Source organism: Corythoichthys intestinalis, chromosome 1, assembly GCF_030265065.1.
Source record: "Corythoichthys intestinalis isolate RoL2023-P3 chromosome 1, ASM3026506v1, whole genome shotgun sequence".
Classification (NCBI taxonomy): domain Eukaryota; kingdom Metazoa; phylum Chordata; class Actinopteri; order Syngnathiformes; family Syngnathidae; genus Corythoichthys; species Corythoichthys intestinalis.
This window is the reverse complement of record NC_080395.1, coordinates 4,446,550-4,468,773: the sequence shown is the minus strand read 5'-3', so window position 1 is coordinate 4,468,773 and position 22,224 is coordinate 4,446,550. Positions and strand designations below refer to the sequence as shown.

Genomic DNA, 22,224 nt, shown 5'->3' with positions numbered 1-22,224 from the left:
TGGCCATCTCTGTTCTCACGTGGCATGTGCCAATAAAGAGCCGGACATTTCCGGGCCATGCCAGAGTCTGCCAGAGGATTAACGTGATCGCTTGGCGTGGTTCCTTGAATGCTCAGACCCGGAGCGTTTGGCTCTCCGCTCATTGTCGACAGGTAGGAGCTTGATTCATCATCAGGGAACTCGTTGTGCTTTAACTGTGGCGTGGGGGTGTTTTAGCTTCGACAATGAATATATCTAGTGCCATTGTTTCTTGTGCTTGTGTGTATTTTAACTGCATCGTGGGGGTCTTAGGTGATGACAAGTGACAATTTAGACCTAGCGTTGTAGTTATTCTGTGTTATGCTTGTTTTTTGCTTGCCTTTGTGGGATTGTAATCAATAGACTTCATTTATTTGGAATTTCTAATCAATAAACATTGTCTATTTCGCAAAAGTGTGCCTATAGCCGACTCACTACGAACCTTGACATTTCGTAAAACAATGTGTATGTACATTAGAGATGCTTGTGTGTCTCCATTTCCTATATCTTTTTTTTGTGTGTAGGTGAAGACAGACCTGAGGAACCAGCTGGGGACAATCTGGTAGCACGCATCACATTGACTATATATGGACCACCTATTGCTGAATTTCTTCATGAAAGAGCATTCAAATTGTTTTTAAAAATCAAGTGCAGGCAGGATGCAAACTTTGCAAATAGATCTTGGTTGTGGTTCTTCTTGGAAAAAAATAAATGTTATTTAAAAAAAGAAAAAATCCTATTCGTCATGATATGAAAGGATTTGCAGCACACCACCACCACAGCTTAAAAAAATTCTAGCGGAAACCATGAACACTCGGACAAGCAACATTGTTTTGATCCTACCAGACAGCCTTCAGGCAATAGCTGGGATCCTCTTGGACGTCCAATAAGACCGCCTTTCCTTTTTTTTTTATTTCATTGACATTTAAATTCAGCACTTGAAGATGGGAGGGGTTTAACTTGAGCGCCTCGGCCAAAAAAACGCATCCTTTATCCGTGATCTTGCAATATATCAGCCTGCAACAAATGATATAACTGCGTGAAGTCAGGACGGGAGCTTGGAACATTACCAACAGGAGGAGCTCCTTACTCGAGGGACTCTAACTTGCAGTGTGGACTGGCCAGTCCTTTCGAGAGGATCTCTACCCCTTCGTCCGACAGATTGTTCCCGCCCAGGTCCAGACTCTTCAGGTTGGATGGAGAGCTGAGAACGGAAGCCAGCGGGTGACAGCTGCCTTTTCCCAGCTTACAATTCCATAGACTGGAGCACACAGACAGGAGGAAGACGTGAGCCAAACATAACGCCTGCTGACTTTAGTATGCTGCTTCGAATAATAATCATAGATTTTATTTCAAGATGACAAACAAAACAGCACATCACAAAACCCTGTGACTAATCAGAAAAAAAACTAATCGTTTTATCCAAGGGCGGAGCTTTGCATAGGGATGGTAGGGACAAAACGCTACCAACTTTTCAGGATGCTCGAATTGTACCTACCAACTTTTAAGCAACCTCATTTGCATTATATAATGTGTTCAGTTATATAGCTCATATAGATTGTCTTCCTATATGATGTAACGATAGAATTAACCCTACCATTATTAAGTGAATTATTTTTATTATTATCACTTACATTTACCCCAACATTTACCCCTCACTTGTTAATGAGCCAGTCCATGTTTTTTTCCTCAAACGCACGTTTGATTGGCTGATGATTCCCACTCTCTCACAGTACAGAATTACGTTACATGTCAACATGTGTCCGCCTCCTCTGCCCGCTTTGAAGAGGAGGGATATTAGGCTAAGTTCTTAAGGTCTTAATGCACGAATCAGATTTTTTCGTGTTTTTCCGACTCGAGTGAGGCATTATTAGGTTGACGGTCTGAACGGGACATGTCGCATAGAAGTGGACCATTTCAAATCCGATCTGGGTCACTTGCGTATGTGGTTTAAATCTGATCTGGCCCACAGTTTTCCAGAACGTGGCGGCGGTCTGAACTGTCAAGTTTCCCAAGTTAGAATTCATGCAACAATTGCATCAGCAAAGAGCGACAGGCACGGAGGACGGCAGCGACGTAGGCTTTAGCGCCTAGCTTGAACTCGGCTTTCTGGGAAGAGGCGAGCTTGACAACACTCAGGAAAAAAAAATAAAATCATGGGTCAAGGCTGAGAATGCTCAGTTTTCTTTCTGTGTGGTAAATGAGCAGTACTCTATTTCAGTATCGCTTCCATGGCCAAGAGTCGGGGCAAACTGACCGTATGTGTGTGCGTGCACGAAGTACACACACACAGTGCATGCGTTTAATCAATCCATATAAACGTTGAGTATAAGACTAAACAGGGATTATTTATGTCTCTTATTTGTGTCCTCTTTTTGGAAATAAAAATATGATCACCCTAGAATGATGCAGAGCCAGCATGTATAGTCATTTGTTTTGATGCTTCTGCGCATGCGGGTCCTTTCGCTCAGCGCCTGTCGGACTGCGACTTAATGCACATGCGTAATACTTGAATGTGCTCAATGGACAATGGCAGTCGGAACGGGCACGCCCAAAAAAACAGATATGACGAAAATTCAAACTCTAATTGTGCATTAAGACCTGCTGTATGAACCTAGCCTAATTAGAAGTTGTTTTTTTTCCAGCCGGCAGCCGCTGTAAGTAATTTCAAAAGTGAAAAGGTGGGATAACGCAGCACTAATTTTGCTACTGAAAGTCCGACCTGCATCTCAGTTTAGCATTACCATTACATTAAACTGTGTGAAGTTGCCAAACTGATAAGGAAACTGCTTCAGTATGGAGGTAGATTTGTGTCTATTATTTTATCCCAAAAAAAGTCACTTCAATCAAAATATATTTTCAATCAAAATAAAAGTCACTTCAATCAAAAAAAAAAAAGTGTTTGAATGCAAAAATAAATTCGAAAGAAAAAATATGCATTTAAAGGGTATTACAACACCTGGGTAAATGCTAATATTCCATCATTTATCCATAAACGCATGCCTTTTGGATTCGTATCATGCCACTATGTGTAATTACTAGTGTACTGCTCATTGATTTCAAAGGAGGCTTCAGTTCCATTCACTGATGTTTATTGCTCTTCAGAACACCAAACAACGTAGAACTAAATAAAAACAAACATATATTCAATTTGAACAACGCTAGCATAGCAGCAAAGACGCTAATGGCAAAATACAATACAAAGTTGCACTGACCACTTTAGCCTGCATTCAACCAATGGCAGTCTTCTCAAACGCACTCTTCTCAGTCAAAGGTGATGCTTCAACATTAAACTTGCATGAAACTGTTACATTTACAACATTGTTAACGATGAGAAAATTATAAAGATATACAATATGCATCACATGCGTGAGAAACCCGAACGCACCTGCTCTCTTTCGCTCCAAAAATGTAAAGCTTCCGGTTAGCGTCGTAGCGTGCGCACTTCTGGTTAGCGTGTCAAAATAAAAGCACGACGTATTCAAAAACGAATGCAGATGCCTGCAGCTACAACTAGGGCTGTCAAAATTATCGCGTTAACGCGCGGTAATTAATTTTTTCAATTAATCACGTTAAAATATTTGACGCAATTAACGCACATGTCCCGCTCAGAAAGTATTCTGCCTTTTGGTAAGTTTTACAGCAAGGCTTTTTGCGCTGTCCAACAGTGAACTCTTGTGGTCGCTTTGCGACATGGTTTATTATTTTCTTCTTTTCTTTCTTCATTATGGCTGCACGACGTCTCGGGCTGATAATGTTGTGCTTATATGATCCTTGGACAACATTTGTCCGTAAGTATGGTTGTTGTAAAGAATGTACATATTATGTTAGTAAGCGAAATGTTATATTTTTTGTATGAGACGCTTTTTGTTTATGTTTAGTGAACCTGTATAGCGTGCTAAGCTAACGTTGTTGCTAATGCAATGCTTGTGTACTTTTATTTTGTAGTTTTACGACGGTCTAAAGAGGACAATGGTTTGAGGCCATTTTATTAATAAATCAGATGAAAAAGGAAGACGTCTAATTATTAAGGCGTCGTTCACTAGCTGTCTAGCTTTGGAAAAAGTAGACGCTTCGGAGTTAGGACAGCATAGACAGATTTAAATGGCAGTAGAGTAAAATGCCCACTACAGTCCTTATGTACCGTATGTTGAATGTATATATCCATCTTGTGTCTTATCTTTCCATTCCAACAATTTATTTTACAGAATATATATATAATTTATAGAAAAATATGGCATATTTTATAGACGGTTCGAATTGCGATTAATTGCGATTAATTACGATTAATTAATTTTTAAGCTGTAATTAACTCGATTAAAAATTTTAATCGTTTGACAGCCCTAGTAATTACACACATCACAACACCAAGAAAATGATAGAAATTTGGATCGATTGTCATGCTAAAACGACCAGCGCACGAGATCCCGGAAATCTAGCATATTGTGTGCGTGACGTCACAACAAGGAAACACCCGGCTCAGTGCTTAGTACTGAATGGCAGCGATGATGGCGGACAATTTTGTTTCTCGTTGTAGCGATGAGGTCCCGAGGAGAGTTATGAACCTTTCTTTGGTGTTTGGGTTATCAATTTGAGCCCAAACGAAAGCCAATGCAGCCTAATGAAACGATCATTGAGGGGAGCAATCACACTGATGAAACACCGGCGACAGATTGTGTGGGAAACACCGAAAGGTTTGTTTTGCATTTCTTTTTGTGAAGCTGATACACCGTGATCGCAAAATAAAGTTATGCATTGAATAATTATCATATATTGTGCTATCATCGGTTTTCGCTCTGCCAACAGACACAAATATGAATGGGATAAGAGGATTTGTTCTATATATTTTACGAGCGATAATTTATGCACCGCATCTGCTTTCAGCAGCAATTTCTTAGCAAAACCCGATTTCATTTGTCCATAGTTCGAATAGCTTTCAGGTGTAAAATGCGCACCACACAAAACCGTGCCGTAGGCCGGGTCTGCAAAATTAGCCCTCTTAGCACGGACAAACTTTACTCATTGTCTTCGTGGTCCAGCTCTTTTTCTTGCTTTTAGGAACTCATGTGTACTACATTGCAACAAATGGCTATTTGTACAGCACATAGCAGAACAGGTTTGAACCATTTTAGCGATTTTTTTATAAAACACAAACACAACTCTCGTCGATAAACAACGATGGCACCCGCCTCGACCTTTTGTTTCCTTGTTGTGACGACTCCGCCCCAGTCGGCTGTTTCCGGAATACTTTCGGAAATGTTCGTAATTTTCGATAATTGCTCATGAATGTGATTGATTTTTTTGTTAACTTTATTAATATTTGTTATCTTGCCATATAACAGTTTTATTGATATCACACAACCCCTCAGTATTAAAACTTTTTCTTTGATTGAATTTTCTTTTTTTGATTGAAACAACTTTTTTGATTGAAGTAATGTAGTTTTGCGTTTGGGCTAGAGCAGGGCGGTAAACCGAAAATTTACCGGTACCGAAGTTCTTCACGATGACTGACGTAATTTTGACCATATCGGTGAATTCGGTAATTTAATAAAACAAGAAAATGCTGCCTTTTTATCCCGCTTTGACGCTGTGTTGTCCGGCTATGTTCATTCCCCTTTAAGAAAGCAGTCAGTGTGCTTACGTATGGAGTCACAGGTTTATCAGGAAGCCAAACAAACAGAAGCCCGGTAGGCTAACGCTAGCAGCTAATGCTACAAGCAAACGCGATGGAGTGCGGCTTAAGGGCGGTTCGCCAAACTTTCACCCGACACTAAGTAGACTCTTGGCGGCATCCAGACGGGGGTTCACCCACTGTCCTCCCTTGTTCTCACGATTTCCAGACAGGGTGCTTTCAGTGCTTTCTACTGGTAGCCACGCCACAGGCTAACGCTAGCGGCTAACGCTAGCGGTTAACGCTACAAATGAACGTGATGAAGTCGGATAGCACCTCTAACCTCGTCGAAACGGCTAAACTTAATGAGTGGATTGGGCACGGACTGCATCTAGCAATTAGTAAGTCGCGTTATTTTGTATCTCTATGTGTGATTTCTCCGATAGCTTTTGTGATGGTAAAGCATTTAGCATAAAGTACAATCCAACAGTAAAAATTATAATATGACCGTTTAATGGCCCCAGCTATTTTTCTGTATGTGCTTAATTCTGTGTCATTACTCCCATCGTAAAATCTTATATATTTCCTTTGCAGAAGATCATTATAGCTTTAATGTATGTGTGTCTGTGTGGGGGTTCATGTGTGCTTGCATGAATTAAAAATGCACTGGGGGAAAAAAAAACCTGAAACCTTGAAGTAAACACTTGTGTTGAGTAATTATGTCACTGCAGCCATTAACAACAAATTGTCTTTTTGAAGTGTACTGTTCAAGCTGTAATTTATTTGTGTTACAAAGACATGTTTGCACAGGCATATTGATTTTGACAATGTACATTGTTCAAGCCATAAAAGCTGTTAGAAATGTTCATACATGAATTCTTATTGTTTACAATGAATTTTTATATACTTAATGTTTAGACTGCATGTACAATACGAAACGGTTCATCAGTATTTCATGAATTTATTCAGATCTTCAAATTATATAACGGTCCGCTTGGGCGAATTTATCATCATTTATCGTTATCGAGGTAAATCTGCTCAATTTACTGTGATACGTGCTTAAGGCCATATCGCCCAGCCCTAGTTTGTGCCATATTTTGGCTAGGACATTTGTGTCTTTATATTCAATCAAAAAATAAGTTGCTTCATACAAACAAAAAAAAATTTTTTTTAAAAATCATTTCAATGGAAAATGAAAAATTTCCAATCATAGAAAAAAAGTTTTTGTATGCGTAAAATATTTGAAACTCAGAAATTTGCATTTGAACACTTCATTTTTCATTGAAACTGCTTTCTTTGATTGAAGCAATCCTTTTTGCGTTTGGGCTATGTTGCGGGTAGGACATTTGTGTCTAAATCATTCAATCCCAGAAAAAGTTGCTTCAATCAAAAAAAACTATTTTCAATCAAAGAAAAAATCATTTGCAAAAATAAAATTGCCCTTACCTCAAAATATATATATTTTTTGAAAATATTTTTTTAATTTGAAATATATTTTTTTTTTTCTTGAAGTGTCACATTTTTGTAGAGCATAAAGTTTTGAACTCATTTGAAGTACTAAAAGTTTTGAACGTACTTTTTTTTTTTGAAGTAGAAAAAGTTTTGATTCAATCATTTTCACACAAAGATCCAACTTCGCCGCTACTTCCGACATGTTTGAGTGACAAGTGACTCCGCCAATGGCGTAAGCCATAAAAGCATGATGACCATTCCGCGACACGGGACCCTCCAAGGAGGTGATCTCGGGGTCCCACCAGTGTGCCGCAACAGGGCACCGTACTGTCGCGGGCACTCTGGTGAGATACCGATGTTACACCCTCGCCCCGGCGGTCGGTCGCTTAAGACACGAGGCTTTACACCCCTGTACCGGCACGTCACGTCCCGGTTGAACGCCGATTGCCATCCGTCACGTCAGGGCAGCGGGTCAAGTTTCCCGTGTTGAATCACATTAAGCAGCAGGCTCCGAGCAGAGCCAAGTCCGATGGCTGGCTGGAACCCTGGTGGCCATTATTCTTGCTTCATCATGCTTTTATGGCTTACGCCATTGGCGGAGTCACTTGTCACTTAAACATGTCGGAAGTAGCGGCAAAATTGGATCGTTGTGTCAAAAAAATTCAATCAAAACTTTTTGTACTTAAAAAAAGTGCATTCAAAACTTTTAGTGCTTCAAATAAATGAGTTCAAAACTTTTTGCTCTCCAAAAAATGTGACACTTCAATAAAAAAAAAAAATATATATATATTTCAATTAAAAATATCATATATATTTTATAAGTTTTTTTGTTTTTTTTTTGAAGTGTCACATTTTTGGGAGAGCAAAAAGTTTTGAACTTAAATATGTCGGAAGTAGCGGCAAAATTGGATCGTTGTGTCAAAGTGATTCAATCAAAACTTTTTGTACTTAAAAAAAGTGCATTCAAAACTTTTAGTGCTTCAAATAAATGAGTTCAAAACTTTTTGCTCTCCAAAAAATGTGACACTTCAATAAAAAATAAATAAATATATATATATTTCAATTAAAAAAAATATATATATATATATATATATATATATATTTTTTTTATATATATATATATATATTTTTTTTTTTTTTTTTTTTAGGGGAGGGCAATTTTATTTTTGCAAATGATTTTTTTCTTTGATTGAAAATATTTTTTTGATTGAAGCAACTTTTCCTGGGATTGAATGATTTAGACACAAATGTCCTACCCGCAACATGGCCCAAACGCAAAAAAGGATTGCTTCAATCAAAGAAAACAGTTTCAATGAAAAATGAAGTGTTCAAATGCAAATTTCCGAGTTTCAAATATTTTTTCGCATTCAAAAAAATTTTTTTATGATTGAAAATTTGTCATTTTTGATTGAAGTGCTTTTTCTTTTGAAAATATTTTTTTCTTGTTTGAAGCAAATTATTTTTTGATTAGATAATAAAAACACAGATGTCCTAGCCAAAATGTGGCCCAACCCCAAAACTACGTGACTTCAATCAAAAAAGCTGTTTCAATCAAAAAAAAAAAAAAATCAAAGAAAAGGTTTTTTTGAGTTTCAAATTTAGTTTTTGCATTCAAACACCTTTTTTTTTTTTTTTTTAATCGAAGTGACTTTCTTTTAATTGAAAATATATTTCGATTGAAGCGACCTTTTTTGTTGTTGTGGCAGCTTTTTTTTTTTAATTGAATAATAAAGACACAAATCTACCTCCATACTTCAGGAGAAGTGTCTTCCTGTATGTGTATTCGACTATCCTAACGTTAATTAAACTGAGAAATAAGGTGAACTCTGCTCAGCTGTAAGAAATGTAGTGAATCAAGGTTTGCCCCTTTCTTCCCAATTTTTATCTTGCTTATGTGGTCTTAAGCAGCCCAAGGGAGCTTTCATTTTTTTGTTGAGTTTGGCTGTGCTTGTGGACAAAAGCAGTCGTGCTTTACCGAAAGGAAGGCTCCTTTTTATTTATTTTTGTTGTTCCCTGACTAAGAATTTTTGTTGTATTTGGTCTATTTATACAGACAATTTTGAATGGTATTAAGTCAAATGTTTATTTTTTGGCATTCCTGGATAGTTAAGAGATGATTAACAATTTTGTATTTTTGTATGTTAATACACAAATTTCTGTTCAGATATTGCAATTTAAATTTCCGAATGAAATCCAGACATTTATTCTGGAAGTTTTCAAAATGTTTCTTTTGTAGTTTTTGAAAACAAAGGTTTAAAACAGTGTAAATGTCAGGGAATGCGCGGGAAGGCAGGTTGTGTGGACCCAAAAGCAGTGAAACAAAAATGCAAGGCAGGAGGCAGTGAACTAAAAAAAACGTTTTAATAATAACTAACAAAAATCACGAAGTTTAAACAAAAGGACAATGGATCAACAAAACTTACGTAAACGGATGGACAGGTACACGAGGGCTTGGACGGGTCTTGACTTTGGCAAGGACAGACATAGACAATGATGCAACAAGGAGTGACAAGAAACTGGGTCTTTATATACACACACGCAGACAAGGGGTAAAGAGACGAGGAACAGCTGGGTAACACAGGTGGATGATGATTGCAGGATACACTGGGAGAACACACACAGGTGAGAGCAATGGGCAATCACAGGGACAAGTCAAACTAGGAGAAAACAAACACAAAACCTAACAGTAAATCTACGAGAAATGAGTGAAATTATCTGCCAGTGCTTCAAGTAAATTTTAATCAGATTTTCTAAAATAAGTAAAATAGCTAGCTGAAAATAAGCTTAACAGACTTATTTTAAGCAAAAAGCGTCTATATTTAATCTTTAAAAAACTTGTCAGAAATGTTCTTCATTCATTTATTGTTCAAAACATTATTTGAAAGCATTTTTTCTTGATTTAGGTGAAAAATGACCGACTGATTGGCCTAATAGGAACAAGTGGTAATATTTTCTAAAGGTAAATGTAAGAATCTGACACATTCATCTGTTAACTAGCCTTTAAAACTCAAAACAAGATAACGAAAATTTTTCTACTAGATTTCAGAAACATGAACAGATTAACACGTTATACTGTCAATTTGCAGTGTGTAAGTTAGTCTCAGTCAATACAGATGTATTTTGCATTTATCATTTAGCCTATCAATTAATTTGATTCTTATTGGTGAGAAATGTAGCCCTGGCCGCCGTTCACACAGTCTGTTTGGTCTTATCGTGTCACGTCCACAGCAAAAAGTGTACTGTACATGCAGGTTGTGTTGTTATATCATCCCTACCAATATTGAGACCATACCTACGCCAAATCGATATGATGTATTCTATTGTCAATCACCAACAGGAACGCTCATGTGCTGGCTGTGACAGTCTTCATTTATTTTGGATGTCGTCAACAAGAACGTTTGTTTCGTACGACTACACTGAGTGAATTGTTCTTTTTGCTCATAACAGCAGTGAGTCCATTGATTACTGGACCGGAACCACAGAAGATTATGAACAGGAGGAGCTCCTTACCTGAGGGACTGTAATTTGCAGTGTGGACTGGCAAGTCCTTTAGAGAGGATCTCTACCCCCTCGTCTGAGAAATCGTTCCGGCTCAGGCTCAGACGCTTCAGGTTGGATGGAGAGCTGAGAATGGAAGCCAGCAGGTGACAGCTGCCTTTGTCCAGGTGACATCTGGTTAGGCTGGAACACACAGACAGGAGGAAGACGTGAGCCAAACATAACGCCTGCTGACTTTAGTCCGCTCCCTTGAATAACAATAATAGATTTGAATTCAAGATGACAAATATACAAAAGAGCAAATTACAAAACCCTGTGACAAATCTGAAAAAACTAATCGTTTTATTGATATGATATGCTGTCATCAACAGGAACGGCTGTGACGGTCTCAGGGCCCAGCCTATAGACCCTACCCACGTGACGTCACAACTCCTTCCTCCTGACTGGTGCCGCTCAATTGTCCGTCAACACATCATGTTTACCTGTTACGGCTACGTACATTCCTCCTATTTACGACGTGTTTTTCTGCTCGTTAACATTAATAATCAAAATGGTGAAGGCGTGTGTGGCGGTCGGTTGCAATAACAGAGAAGATAGACCGACGGAGAAGACTGAGAGACTTGAAGTTCTACCGGATTCCGAGAGACCCGGAGAGAAGAGAGCGAGATGGGCTGCTGCAATTCGACGAGAAAACTGGGCTCCAAACGATTACCACAGATTATGTAGTAGTCATTTTATATCTGGTAAGATGCATTTAATATATATTTAGAGGGTTTTGGGCTGACAACCACAATTAAGATCATTGCTAGGCTAATCACCGACAACATACACGTATGTATGTAGTGAGAGTGCTATCGCTAAACCATATAAACATTAAAAGCCCTAGCTCCATTGACAAATGAAATGAAATACATTAGACTTGACAGTGGATGTTAACAAGAACAAAAGATTTTGAATTGAAAATTTCGTAACTCACCTTTCCAAGCACAAGATAGATTCCTGCCGAATTTTCGTGGACGTTTCACCCAACCAGCAACGAAGTATTTTTAAGCGTCCAAGCTCTTGAAGTTTTTCAAATTTTCGTGAGAATAGGCTGATTTTGTGTGGACAAGATAATTGTAAATGTCAGCGTAGCAGATGTCAGGCAAATACGGCGGAGACAGCGGGTCAAAAAACATCGATTTAGGCATCAAATATGGATCTGGCGAATGGATAAACTGAAGCTTTTCCACATAACGCCTTTTATGCAACGCATCAAGTGAGTTTACGGCATCCGAAAGCACCGGGTCTTCCATGAAATGCATTATAAATTGCTCGATCAATTGAGACCATTGATAATACAGACAAAAAATGACGGACAAGGGGGCGGAACCATACAGCGAGCACGTGATTTTGTGACGTCGGTGGGTAGGGTCTACACGCAGACTATGCAGCTGCTTAGGGCCCCTGACCACAAGGGGGCCCCCTATCTGGCAATTGTTTAATTTCTATTTGGTTTACTACAGTTTGCTTCATTTGATTTTTGTGAGTTTTGATACTTGATTACAAGCTTAAAAAATAAAAGTTCTTCCTTAACTTCTTTCTTTCCTCTTTTAGAAAAAGGTTTGGCACTATCTACTGTAAGTACTGACAATCATTTGGGGTGAGAAGTTTGAAGTATGCAGTGCAACAAAATCTGACAAAATATGGACGTTTGGGTTGGATTGCATGTATGGGTTTCACAGTACACTGTGACGAAATGGTGGCCCAAAAAATGGGTTCCTTTGCATTATTTTGCTTACGGCCCCCAAATGGCCTGGGCCGGCCCTGGACGGTCTTTATTAGTTTTGGATGTCGTCAACAAGGATGTTTGTTTCATACGACCACATTGAGTGAATCGTTCTTTTTGCTAATAACAGCATTCCATTGATAACTGGACCGGAACCACAGAAGATTACCAACGGGAGCAGCTCCTTACGTGAGGGACTCTAAGATGCAGTTTGGGCTGGCCAGTCCTTTCGAGAGGTTCTCCACCCCTTCGTCTGACAGATCATTCTCGGACAGGTCCAGATGCCTGAGGTTGGATGGAGAGCTGAGAACGGAAGCCAGCGGGTGACAGCTGCTTTTGTCCAGGTTACAACCGACTAGACTGGAGCGAAGAAGGAAGAGGAAGTCGAGAGCCAAACATAACACCTGCTGACTTTAGTCCGCTCCCTTGAATAACAATAATAGATTTGAATTCAAGATGACAAATATACAAAAGAGCAAATTACAAAGCCCTGTGACAAATCTGAAAAAAACTAATCGTCTTATCGATATGATGGATTGTATTTTCTAGTCATGATGTCACCAAGAGGAACGCTCATGTGCTGGCTGTGACAGTCTTTATTAGTTTTGGATGTCGTCAACAAGGATGTTTGTTTCGTTCGACCACATTGAGTGAATCGTTCTTTTTGCTAATAACAGCAGTGATTCTATCTATTGGTCGACCGGAACCACAGAAGATTATGAACAGGAACAGGTCCTTACGTGAGCTCTTCTAAGGTGCAATTTGGGCTGGCCAGTCCTTTTGAGAGTATCTCCACCCCTTCGTCAGACAGATCGTTCTCGGACAGGTCCAGATGCTTCAGGTTGGATGGAGAGCTGAGAACGGAAGCCAGCAGGTGACAGCTGCCTTTGTCCAGGTGACAATCATATAGACTGGAACACACAGACAGGAGCAAGACGTGAGTATAACATAAAGCCCGCTGACTTTAGTATGCTGCTTTGATTAATAATCACAGATTTTATTTCAAGATGACAAATAAAAAACCAAAACCCAATGACAAATCTGAAAACTAATCCTTTTATCGATATTTTGCATTTTATTTTTAAGTGAGGAAGTGAGCAACAGGAACGCTAATATGCTGGCTGTGATGCAGTCTTCATTTGTTTTGGATGTCGTCAACAAGGCCGTTCATCTCGTCCCACCGCGATGAGTAAATCGTTCCTTTTGGGGTTTTTTTTACTTTCAAGATTGACATTCGGAATTTCCTCGAATTCCGACGCATACAAGATTCTGAATTTGCAAGTGTTTCAGGATGAACTTCAGGTCAACATTTTCTTTGTCGCCATATACATTGAAATTAGGGCTGCCCAGCAATGAAAAATGTTCATCTCTATGAGCAGCATGAAATCCTCGCGATGAATCACACAAAACCATTATCAAATCAAAAGAAAGCAAGAGACCCGAATATAAAGAGGCCTCTCGAAATGAGTTTTTCCTCTCGTCCAAACAGCTGCGAGTCAATTTCGGCACCAGTGCCAACTATTTCGGGTTTCCTAACTCATTCACTCCCAGCCGTTTTTCAGAAGACATCGCCTTCTGTTCATTTGCGATGATTTTGGCCGACTTGTCAAGCACTACAGAGTATTGTGTTTGATGGCTACACAAACTTTTTTTTTTTAAACTCTTTTCCGTTCTACAGCAATGAGCAGTTGAAGATCAGGAATAATTCCTTTTTCTATACGCCTTTGGTAGCATTCTGGAAATCTGTAGATTCTGTTCAGTTACAAACGGTTGAAAGTAAAGATGCACGATAATATCGGTTACCGATAAATATCGGCCGATAATGGCAATTATAACGTCAATCCGACCAATAATGGAATCCGATAATTAGATACTTGATTTGGCCTCCAATTGTGCGCAATTGAAGCAGTTTTGTCCAATTCTGCATCGCCGCCTCCTCAACTCCTCCTCCCTCGGAAGCCCCTGATGCATGAGTGACGCGACATGTTTGAGGTAGTTGGATGTCATGGCGGCTCTGTCACCAGCGTGGGTTGATTTTTCCGTGTGCGAAACAAACGGCGCTCTCGCCATCTGCAAAAACATGCACTGCAGAAGTTCCACGAGGCGGAAAGAAAGCGTCCTCATGCAACACCACTAACCTGATCAGACATTTAAAGATGCATCACAAAGATATTTGGAACGAATACGAGGCTGCTGCTAGCGCGAAGGCTAAAGTGAACGTAAACAAACATAAACTAGGCTAAGCTACAGGGCTTGTGACGATCGAGAGACGCTTTTGGCGGCTCGGTCTCGGGGAGCCCCGCCCCACTCATCTCCGGTTCAACTCATTAAGCACCACGGCCAGACTGAGGCCTGGCGCTCCGGCTCAGGCGCTTCAGAGATATTTGTAAGCTATCAAAAGCAGTCTGTAAATGAGTCAGAGTTAGGGATGGGGAAAAACCGGGCGCATATAGAATACAATCATCAGCAAAAAAGTGGACATTACAATATTGATTAGGAAGAAAAATATTAATGTTTAACGTAAAAAGGAGTGGTCCAAGGACAGACTCCTGTGGCACCCCATTTTTAATAGTAAGTGGACTTGATTGAACATCGTCAGCAGCCCGGGGGCCAAATGCGGCCCTTGGTCAAATTTCATCCGGCCCCCAGCCTCTGTCATAATAATCATTAACATCTGGCCCGCACAGACTGGGTGGTATTGGTCAGCTGTACTGCTACCAGCATATGAAGTAGCTTACACACTAAGTGCTGCTCCTCATTTACCCACTAAAAGGCAGCAGCACTCTAAGCAACATTACCCCGTGTGACTCTTTACTCCCAATTTTCTAAAATGGCGACAATCAACAAAAACTGTTGACTGCGACGGCCGATGCTTCAGGGATAGGTGGAAAAAGGACTATTTCTTCACTAATATACGCAACAGCTGTGTCTGCCTCATTTGCAAAGAGTGCGCTATTTTTAAATAGTTCACGCTGTCATGTACGAAAAGATTACAGGGGAGAGAAATTGAAGCAACTTGAAGCTAGTTTAATTTTACAGCAGCATTATTACATTACATATAAGAGCAGTATTTCGCAAGAGCCCGAGAGTCGAAAGAGAACGCCACAAAGGCTAGTTGCGAGATTGTTGAAATTATTCATTTTAAAAATTAGGGCTGCAGCTATCGATTATTTTAGTAGTCGATTAATCGATGAACTAGTTAGTTCGAATAATCGAGTAATCGGATAAGGAACACGAAAAATTAAAATACCTGAGCTGAGCCTCAAATGGTATAAAAAAATAAATAAGGATCGACAAAAGAACAATGGCTAACTTACATAGCAAATGTCTGCTAACTTAAGTGCTGTAAAACACTAACGGTTTTTTGTTTTTACAATGCTCTTGACAAATGGTTGAGAAACATATTCCCACAAAAAAAAAGAAAAAAAACAACTGTTAAATATACCAATAAACTAAGTTACGAATGCATAAAAAAACCATTAGCTCAAACAAAAACTTGGCTTATGTTGGTTTTAACATGGAGCAGCTGGATTCAGACATCTGAAATAAGGCAGACTAGAGGGCAGTTTCTCACTTTAATTAAACGAATACTCGAAGCAGCAAAATTTAATTTGAATCTTTTTTCTTTAATCGAATACTGAAGTTAATCGATTAATCGTTTCAGCACCAAAAAATAAATAATAAAGCAAATGTGACACACAGAATGGCTTGCTAAAATTTCCTTAAATATATGGACGTCAGCCAAGGTCGGCCCCAAACATTTTTACCACACCAAATCTGGCCCCCTTTGCAAAAAGTTTGGACACCCCTGGTCTAAACCTATGGCCTGTAGTTTATGGAGTAGAATTTTATGATCAACGGTATCGAATGCTTTTGAAAGATCAATGAAAAGAGCAGCACAGAACTGTTTATTATCAAGAAAGGAGACAATGTTATTTAGGACAGAAACAAGCTGTAATTGTACTGTGACCTGGGCGAAAACCAGATTGTTGCGGCTAAAGTATGTTAGATGAGTCAATAAAAGAACGTAGTTGAGAATTGATCAATGATTCAAGAATTTTGGATACAAACGGAAGCTTGGATATTGGACGGTAATTATTGAGGTCTGAGATATCACCATTTTTATGTAGCGGGATTACAGTAGCAGTTTTCCAAGGGGATGGGATGATGCCGGAAAGAAGGGTTTGGTTAAAAATGTGAGCTAAACATGGACTGATAAAATGAGCACTTAATTGAAGAAGATATGGATCTAGATGGTCTGCGCCAGCATTTTTGGAAGCCTTCCCTTTCCTCAAAAATTTAAAAACATCAGAACTTTGAAATAAGGAGAACGAAAATTTGGGTTGAGAGTTGATTTGCGAACGTTATGATAATTGCTTTGAGTTGACATGGAGGAGTGATGAAGAGGAGATGATGAAGTCGTCATAAATTTTCAAAAAACTTTGTCATTTTTCACCTAAATCAAGAAAAAAATGCTTTCCAATAATGTTTTGAACCATACCTATTATTGAATACAGAACATTTCTGACAGACACGTTTTTTAGGATGATATATATTAATGTATTGCTTAAAATAAGGCTGTTAAGGTTATGTTCAGCTAGCTATTTTTCCTTATTTCAAGAAATCTAATTGAGTGAAATGTACTTTGAAGCGCTGGCAGATAATTTCACTTATTTCCAATAGATTTATACTGAAAACACAGGAATTTAACTGGTTTTAAGGAGGTGTGCTTTTGCAGTGTAGTAATGTTTTAGATGCATGTTAGGAATGGCTTACTTTTAAAAGCATTTTTGTGCAACATAGGTATTTACTCTGTAAGTAATTGTTGCCAAAGGTTTACCATTACACAATGTCAGACAATCTGTCATGATTTAGATGTTGGAATTTACAACTTGTTCACATTTGATGTTGAAAAAACGAGCAAAAAAATTCTGTTTTTACACAGTAATATTTGCTCTGGTGTATACTTTAACATTTTACATATAACGTTTAATAGAATTATTGGCTTGACATTATCGATCATCGGCTGGGAAGAGGAGGAAATTGTCGGTTATCGGTTGAAAAATGTATTATCGTGCATTACTAGTTGAAAGAACCGGAAGGATTGTTTCTATAAGTCTTTGGTAGCAAACCTTGGGAGTGAATGCGCTCATTTCCTTTCTTTTTCGGATTTGTTGTTGGGTTCTGTGATATGCAATTGTTTTTAGATTCTTTTTTTTTTTTGTTGCCGTTTTATGATTTGCAGTTGTTTTGTTTTTCTTGAGTCATTATGTTTTGTGAATTATTTCACTTGTTTTTGGATTTGCCATTGTGCTTTTGGATTTCCCAGTGCAAAAAGACTATAAACCACGCACATTGATTGTTGAGAAGCCTTGACCACCACCAACAGTTTCTCGAGCCCCAAAGGCGAACGGGAATAATTCGCCAGGTAAAAGGACTTCATGGTTTCGTCGTCTGTCAGTAAAAAGAAGGCCAAGGCTGACCACATGTCATTTGGCATGTTGTCCCAGTCAATATCGTATGAACTATTTTCCTTCTGAAACTGCTTCAGCAAAGAGTCGTCCTTCAGCTCGTTTAAGCAGTAGAACAAGTTGATATTCTTCTCTGGAGTGTTCTGTTTAATCATTTTCTTGATCAATTTGACACTCTTTGACTTGTTTTGCCTCCAGTCCTGAGGAGCCTTCAGAAGTTCCCCCACTAGTTCCTGGTTGCACGGCAAGGAAAGGCCAAGGAGGAAGCGGAGGAACATGTCCAGGTATCCTTCACTCTCTGAGGCTTTCTGGAGAGCTGACCGGTGAACCTCAGTGATTTTCCAATCCCATTCATCTTCTGTTTCTTCTTCTGATTCTTTTTCTCCATCTTCTGATTCTGTTTCTTCCAATACTTTGGATTTTTCTTCTTCTTGGGAAACACATTCAAATGCATGCTCTGAATCATCCAGTATGTTTTTGTTGTCGTGGAAGAGGCAAATCATCACGTGGAATGCGGCCAGATACTCCTGGATGGTCAGATGGACAAACTGAAACATCTTGCCCTGTTGGTTTCTTCTGAGCGGACGGACTTCCTTAAACACCTCGGTAAATATTCCGGAGTGTTTTGCGGCTTGGCTGTAATCAAAGCCGCTGTCCGCCAGGTCCTTGTCGTAGAAGATCTGTTGCTTACTCATGGTGTGGTGAAAGGCCAGCTTTGCTAGCGCTTTCACGTAATCAGTGTATTCGGTTGTCTGTCTCTCCTTGGACTTGTCCAGCTGGTTAGAAGCATACTCCGAGTACATGTCTGTCAGCGTTGTGGGAAGCTCTCCCTCCTTCCCTTTGTCCAAATGATCCTGAAGAACTGTGGCGGTGAGCCAGCAGAAGATGGGCAGGTGGCACATGATGAAGATGGTGCGTGTTTTCCGGATGTGCTCAATGACACGCTCCTCATTTTGAAATTTTTTCCTGAAGTACTCCAGCCTTTGGGAATCACTGAATCCTCTCACCTCGGTTCTGCTGTCGATGAGGTCGGAAGGAATATCGCGGGCCGTCGCGGGCCGCGTAGTGATCCAAACCCGGGCGCACGGAAGCAGGTTCCTCTTGATGAGGTGCGCCAGGAGTATCTCCAGCGGGTAGGCCACCGTCACGTCTATGTCTACTTTCTTCTCATTCTTCAAGTCCATTTTGAACTTGCACTCGTCCAGTCCGTCCAAGACAAACAAGATCTTGATCCGGCTGCTTTCGTAGTCCCGTATCCCGGACTTCTGCAGGTCGTCTAATATAATGTTCAGAGTCTCCTCGCTCATGTGCCTGCTCTCACAGACGTAGCATCGGATGAGCTTGGCCAGCGTAAAGTTTTTTCCTTCGTCGGTGTTCAACTCGCGGAAGGTAAAGGGAAATATGAAGTGTACGTCCTGGTTTTTATTCCCACTGGCCCAGTCGCACACTAACTTTTGAACCAGGAAGGTTTTCCCTATTCCCGCAAAGCCGACGGTGAGCAGCGTGCGTATCGGTCGCGGCTGCCCGTCATGGCTTTTGAAGATGTCGCACGGCAGAATAGACGTCTTGGCCGCGGCGGCACACTTCTCCATCTGAAGGACCTCGTGTCGCTCGTCGGGCCTGACGTCGGCCCCGTAGGTGATGTCCAGCTCCGTGTAGACGTTTGCCAGAGGCTGCTGCTGCCAGCGCTCAGTGTTGCCCTCAGGAACAAAGCTGTATAAACTATGCAGCTTTTCTTGCAGGTCTGCCTTCAATCTATCAATCTGTTCATCATCATGGATGGAGAAGACGGCGCCTGCAAGAAAGCAGCGGTGAGCTGTTATGGACAAAAAACAACAACCCTGCAAACAACCCAACCCCAGGGCACACAGCCACCAGAGACATAGATGTTACAATTTGAAAGAAACATTTTTGATGAAAGTTCATCAGCTAAAAGTCTACTTTGCTTTTGTGAAATATGAGTTTAAGAAGTGAAACACATTATTTTTTTAGGAGCTCTACATGCTGCTTGACAAGACAAACAGGCTTTCCAAATGTCTTTGACTTTGATCAAAACTGATAAAGCTCCGATTGTCTGCCAGGGTAGAAGGAACACCCGGGGGAGCATTTGAGAATGAGGCTCTACTAAATCAGTACAACCTGAGGTTCATGCAAACCAGAACAGAATTTTAGGACAAGTCATTTTTCCTCGTCTCACGGTTGACTTCCACAGTTTTTAAGTCACCGGCGTTCTAACCCCTGAAGCTACTTTGGGGACTAACCTTTTATTTCCAGCACGTTGCCACGCAGCATCTCGGCCAAGTTCTTGTTGCCGATCTTTTCCAGAATCTTGATGGTCTCCTCCAGAGTATTCTCGCCATGCTTCTTCACCAGTGCGTTAGCAATGATCACCCGGCTGGGGTTTTCTTGTACGCTTTGAGGCAGGCCCGAAAAGAACTTGAATTCCTCGAACTCGTCCTCCCCAAGCTCCTTCAGCGTTCCCAACAGCAGCTCCTTCCGCTTGCTGTCCAGAGCCATCCTTCCTTCTTGTAAACGCGTGAGCGAAGTGACCGTCTATCGGATATCTGCGGACAACAACTTTTATTAACTTGAGCTCGTAAACCATTTGAGTGATGTGACCAGTGGCATTTCTTGGGGCTCCAAGCGAGATATCCCTGGGGTCCCCGTCATTGCGCGCCGTTAAAAATTGTTTTTTCCACACAAGAATGCGCAAGAAATAAGTAAACGGTGTATAAGACCTCATCAAAAGAACAAGGTAGCAGACAAGTTATATACAGTGTATCACAAAAGCGAGCGCACCCCTGTCATTTCTGCAGATATTTAAGTATATCTTTTCATGGGACAACACTGACAAAATGAAACTTTTACACAATAAAAAGTAGTCTTAAGTGAAGCTTATATAAGAGTTCATTTATTTTCCCCTCAAAATAACTCCAAATATAGCCATTAATATCTAAACCCCTGGCAACAAAAGTGAGTACACCCCTTAGAAACTACTACGCACATCCCTAAATGTCCAAATTGAGTACTGATTGTCATTTTCCCTCCAAAATGTCATGTGACTCGTTACAGGAGTGCTGTCAGCATTGCTGCAGATTTTGAAGGGGGGGGGGGCAGTATGTTAGTGCTCAGACCATACGCCGCACTCAACATCAAATTGGTGTGCATGGCTTTCACACCAGAAGGAAGCCTCTTCTGAAGACGGTACACAAGAAAGCCAACCCGTCTCATCAGACCAAAGGACATGGTTCCAGTAATCCATGTGCTTTGTTGACATGTCTTCAGTAAACTGTTTGCGGGCTTTCTGCAGGGTGCGCCTGCATTTGCACAAACTACACATGCGTAGAAGGGAGCAGCCTGATATGTTACTTCATCCTCCGCGCGGTTTGCCTATGAACCGGAAACTCATTTCTCGCCGGCGGGAAATTTTGAAATGATTACACCTTCAAGACCAGGGGTCGGGAACTCCGTTTTGTGATCACTGTTTTTTTGTGCATGTGTTTGAAAGCATCTAGCGCACAGGTGTCAAACCGATTCCAGAAAGGGCCTAGTAGGTGCAGGTTTGCTTTCCTACCAATGAAGAGGACACCTTTTGACCAATTAGATCTTTTACATGTGTAAAAAATTAAACTTTGTCAGGTGCTGCTTGTTTCAACAGGAAGTTCATTGGTTAAACTCTCTGCACGTTATCGGATGGAACAAAATCCAGCTCCCACTAGGCCCTTTCTGGAATCGGTTTGACACGTGATCTAGCGGGAGCTAGAGTGAAGGGAGAGCATGCTTGGTTTTTACGAGCAGTCGCCAGGTTGTTACTGATATGAATCTTTAGAAAACAACAAAAGTCTGATCTTGTTACTTTGGATCTTACTATCGATGCTCAGTTGCGCACTCACCAGTAGGAAAATAACAAATAGAAACATATGGTGTGGCGCTGCGTATATTTCCTGGAAGTCGCAACCATGAGTGCTAGTGCATCACGGTTGAGGCAGTTTTGACAGGCGTAAATGTCATGAAAAAACTGATTGTGCACCTCTGTGACTGGGGGTACCACGCAGTTCACTTTTTGTGGTTTCATTTTCCCTTATGCATTTTTATATACGGTACTCCAGTTCAGTCGGCATTGACTTGGGAGGGGCCAGCCGCGCAGCCGACGTTATGCGGTAGACGAGCTCTGTCATAAAACGCTCATTTCCGTGTGATCCACGATCGCGATCGGAGGACCAACAACGGGTACCAAATTGAAGCATATTATTGCGACGCACGTTTGAAAGTACAAGAAAAATGTGTGAATGCATTATCAGCGCTTCACGTCGATCGAACGAGCCGGCTGGTACCACATTTAAAATTATGGGGTGGAGGAGAGGCAGATGCCTTCATCAAAAGAGCCAGAAATGACTCGCGAAAAC

The 22,224-nt window shown here is 40.5% G+C and overlaps 1 protein-coding gene across 3 annotated transcripts in view; it reads right to left on the bottom strand.

Annotated features, from left to right (window-relative positions):
- Positions 1-22,224, bottom strand: part of LOC130920727 (NACHT, LRR and PYD domains-containing protein 12-like) — a 29,894-nt gene that overhangs the window by 6,002 nt on the left and 1,668 nt on the right. Inside the window, exons 2-8 of one of the 3 annotated variants that reach the window (XM_057844132.1) lie at positions 20,080-20,382; positions 17,702-19,613; positions 13,088-13,258; positions 12,537-12,707; positions 10,592-10,762; positions 1,109-1,279; positions 862-1,035 (exon numbers count right to left, since the gene is read on the bottom strand). In XM_057844132.1, the coding sequence (XP_057700115.1) occupies positions 862-1,035; positions 1,109-1,279; positions 10,592-10,762; positions 12,537-12,707; positions 13,088-13,258; positions 17,702-19,613; positions 20,080-20,335 (3,026 nt within the window). In that variant the 5' untranslated portion in view covers positions 20,336-20,382. Of the gene's footprint in view, positions 1-861; positions 1,036-1,108; positions 1,280-10,591; positions 10,763-12,516; positions 12,708-13,087; positions 13,259-17,701; positions 19,614-20,079; positions 20,383-22,224 lie in introns of those variants that run through there. The other 2 variants (XM_057844147.1, XM_057844141.1) reach the window with 2 other exon arrangements.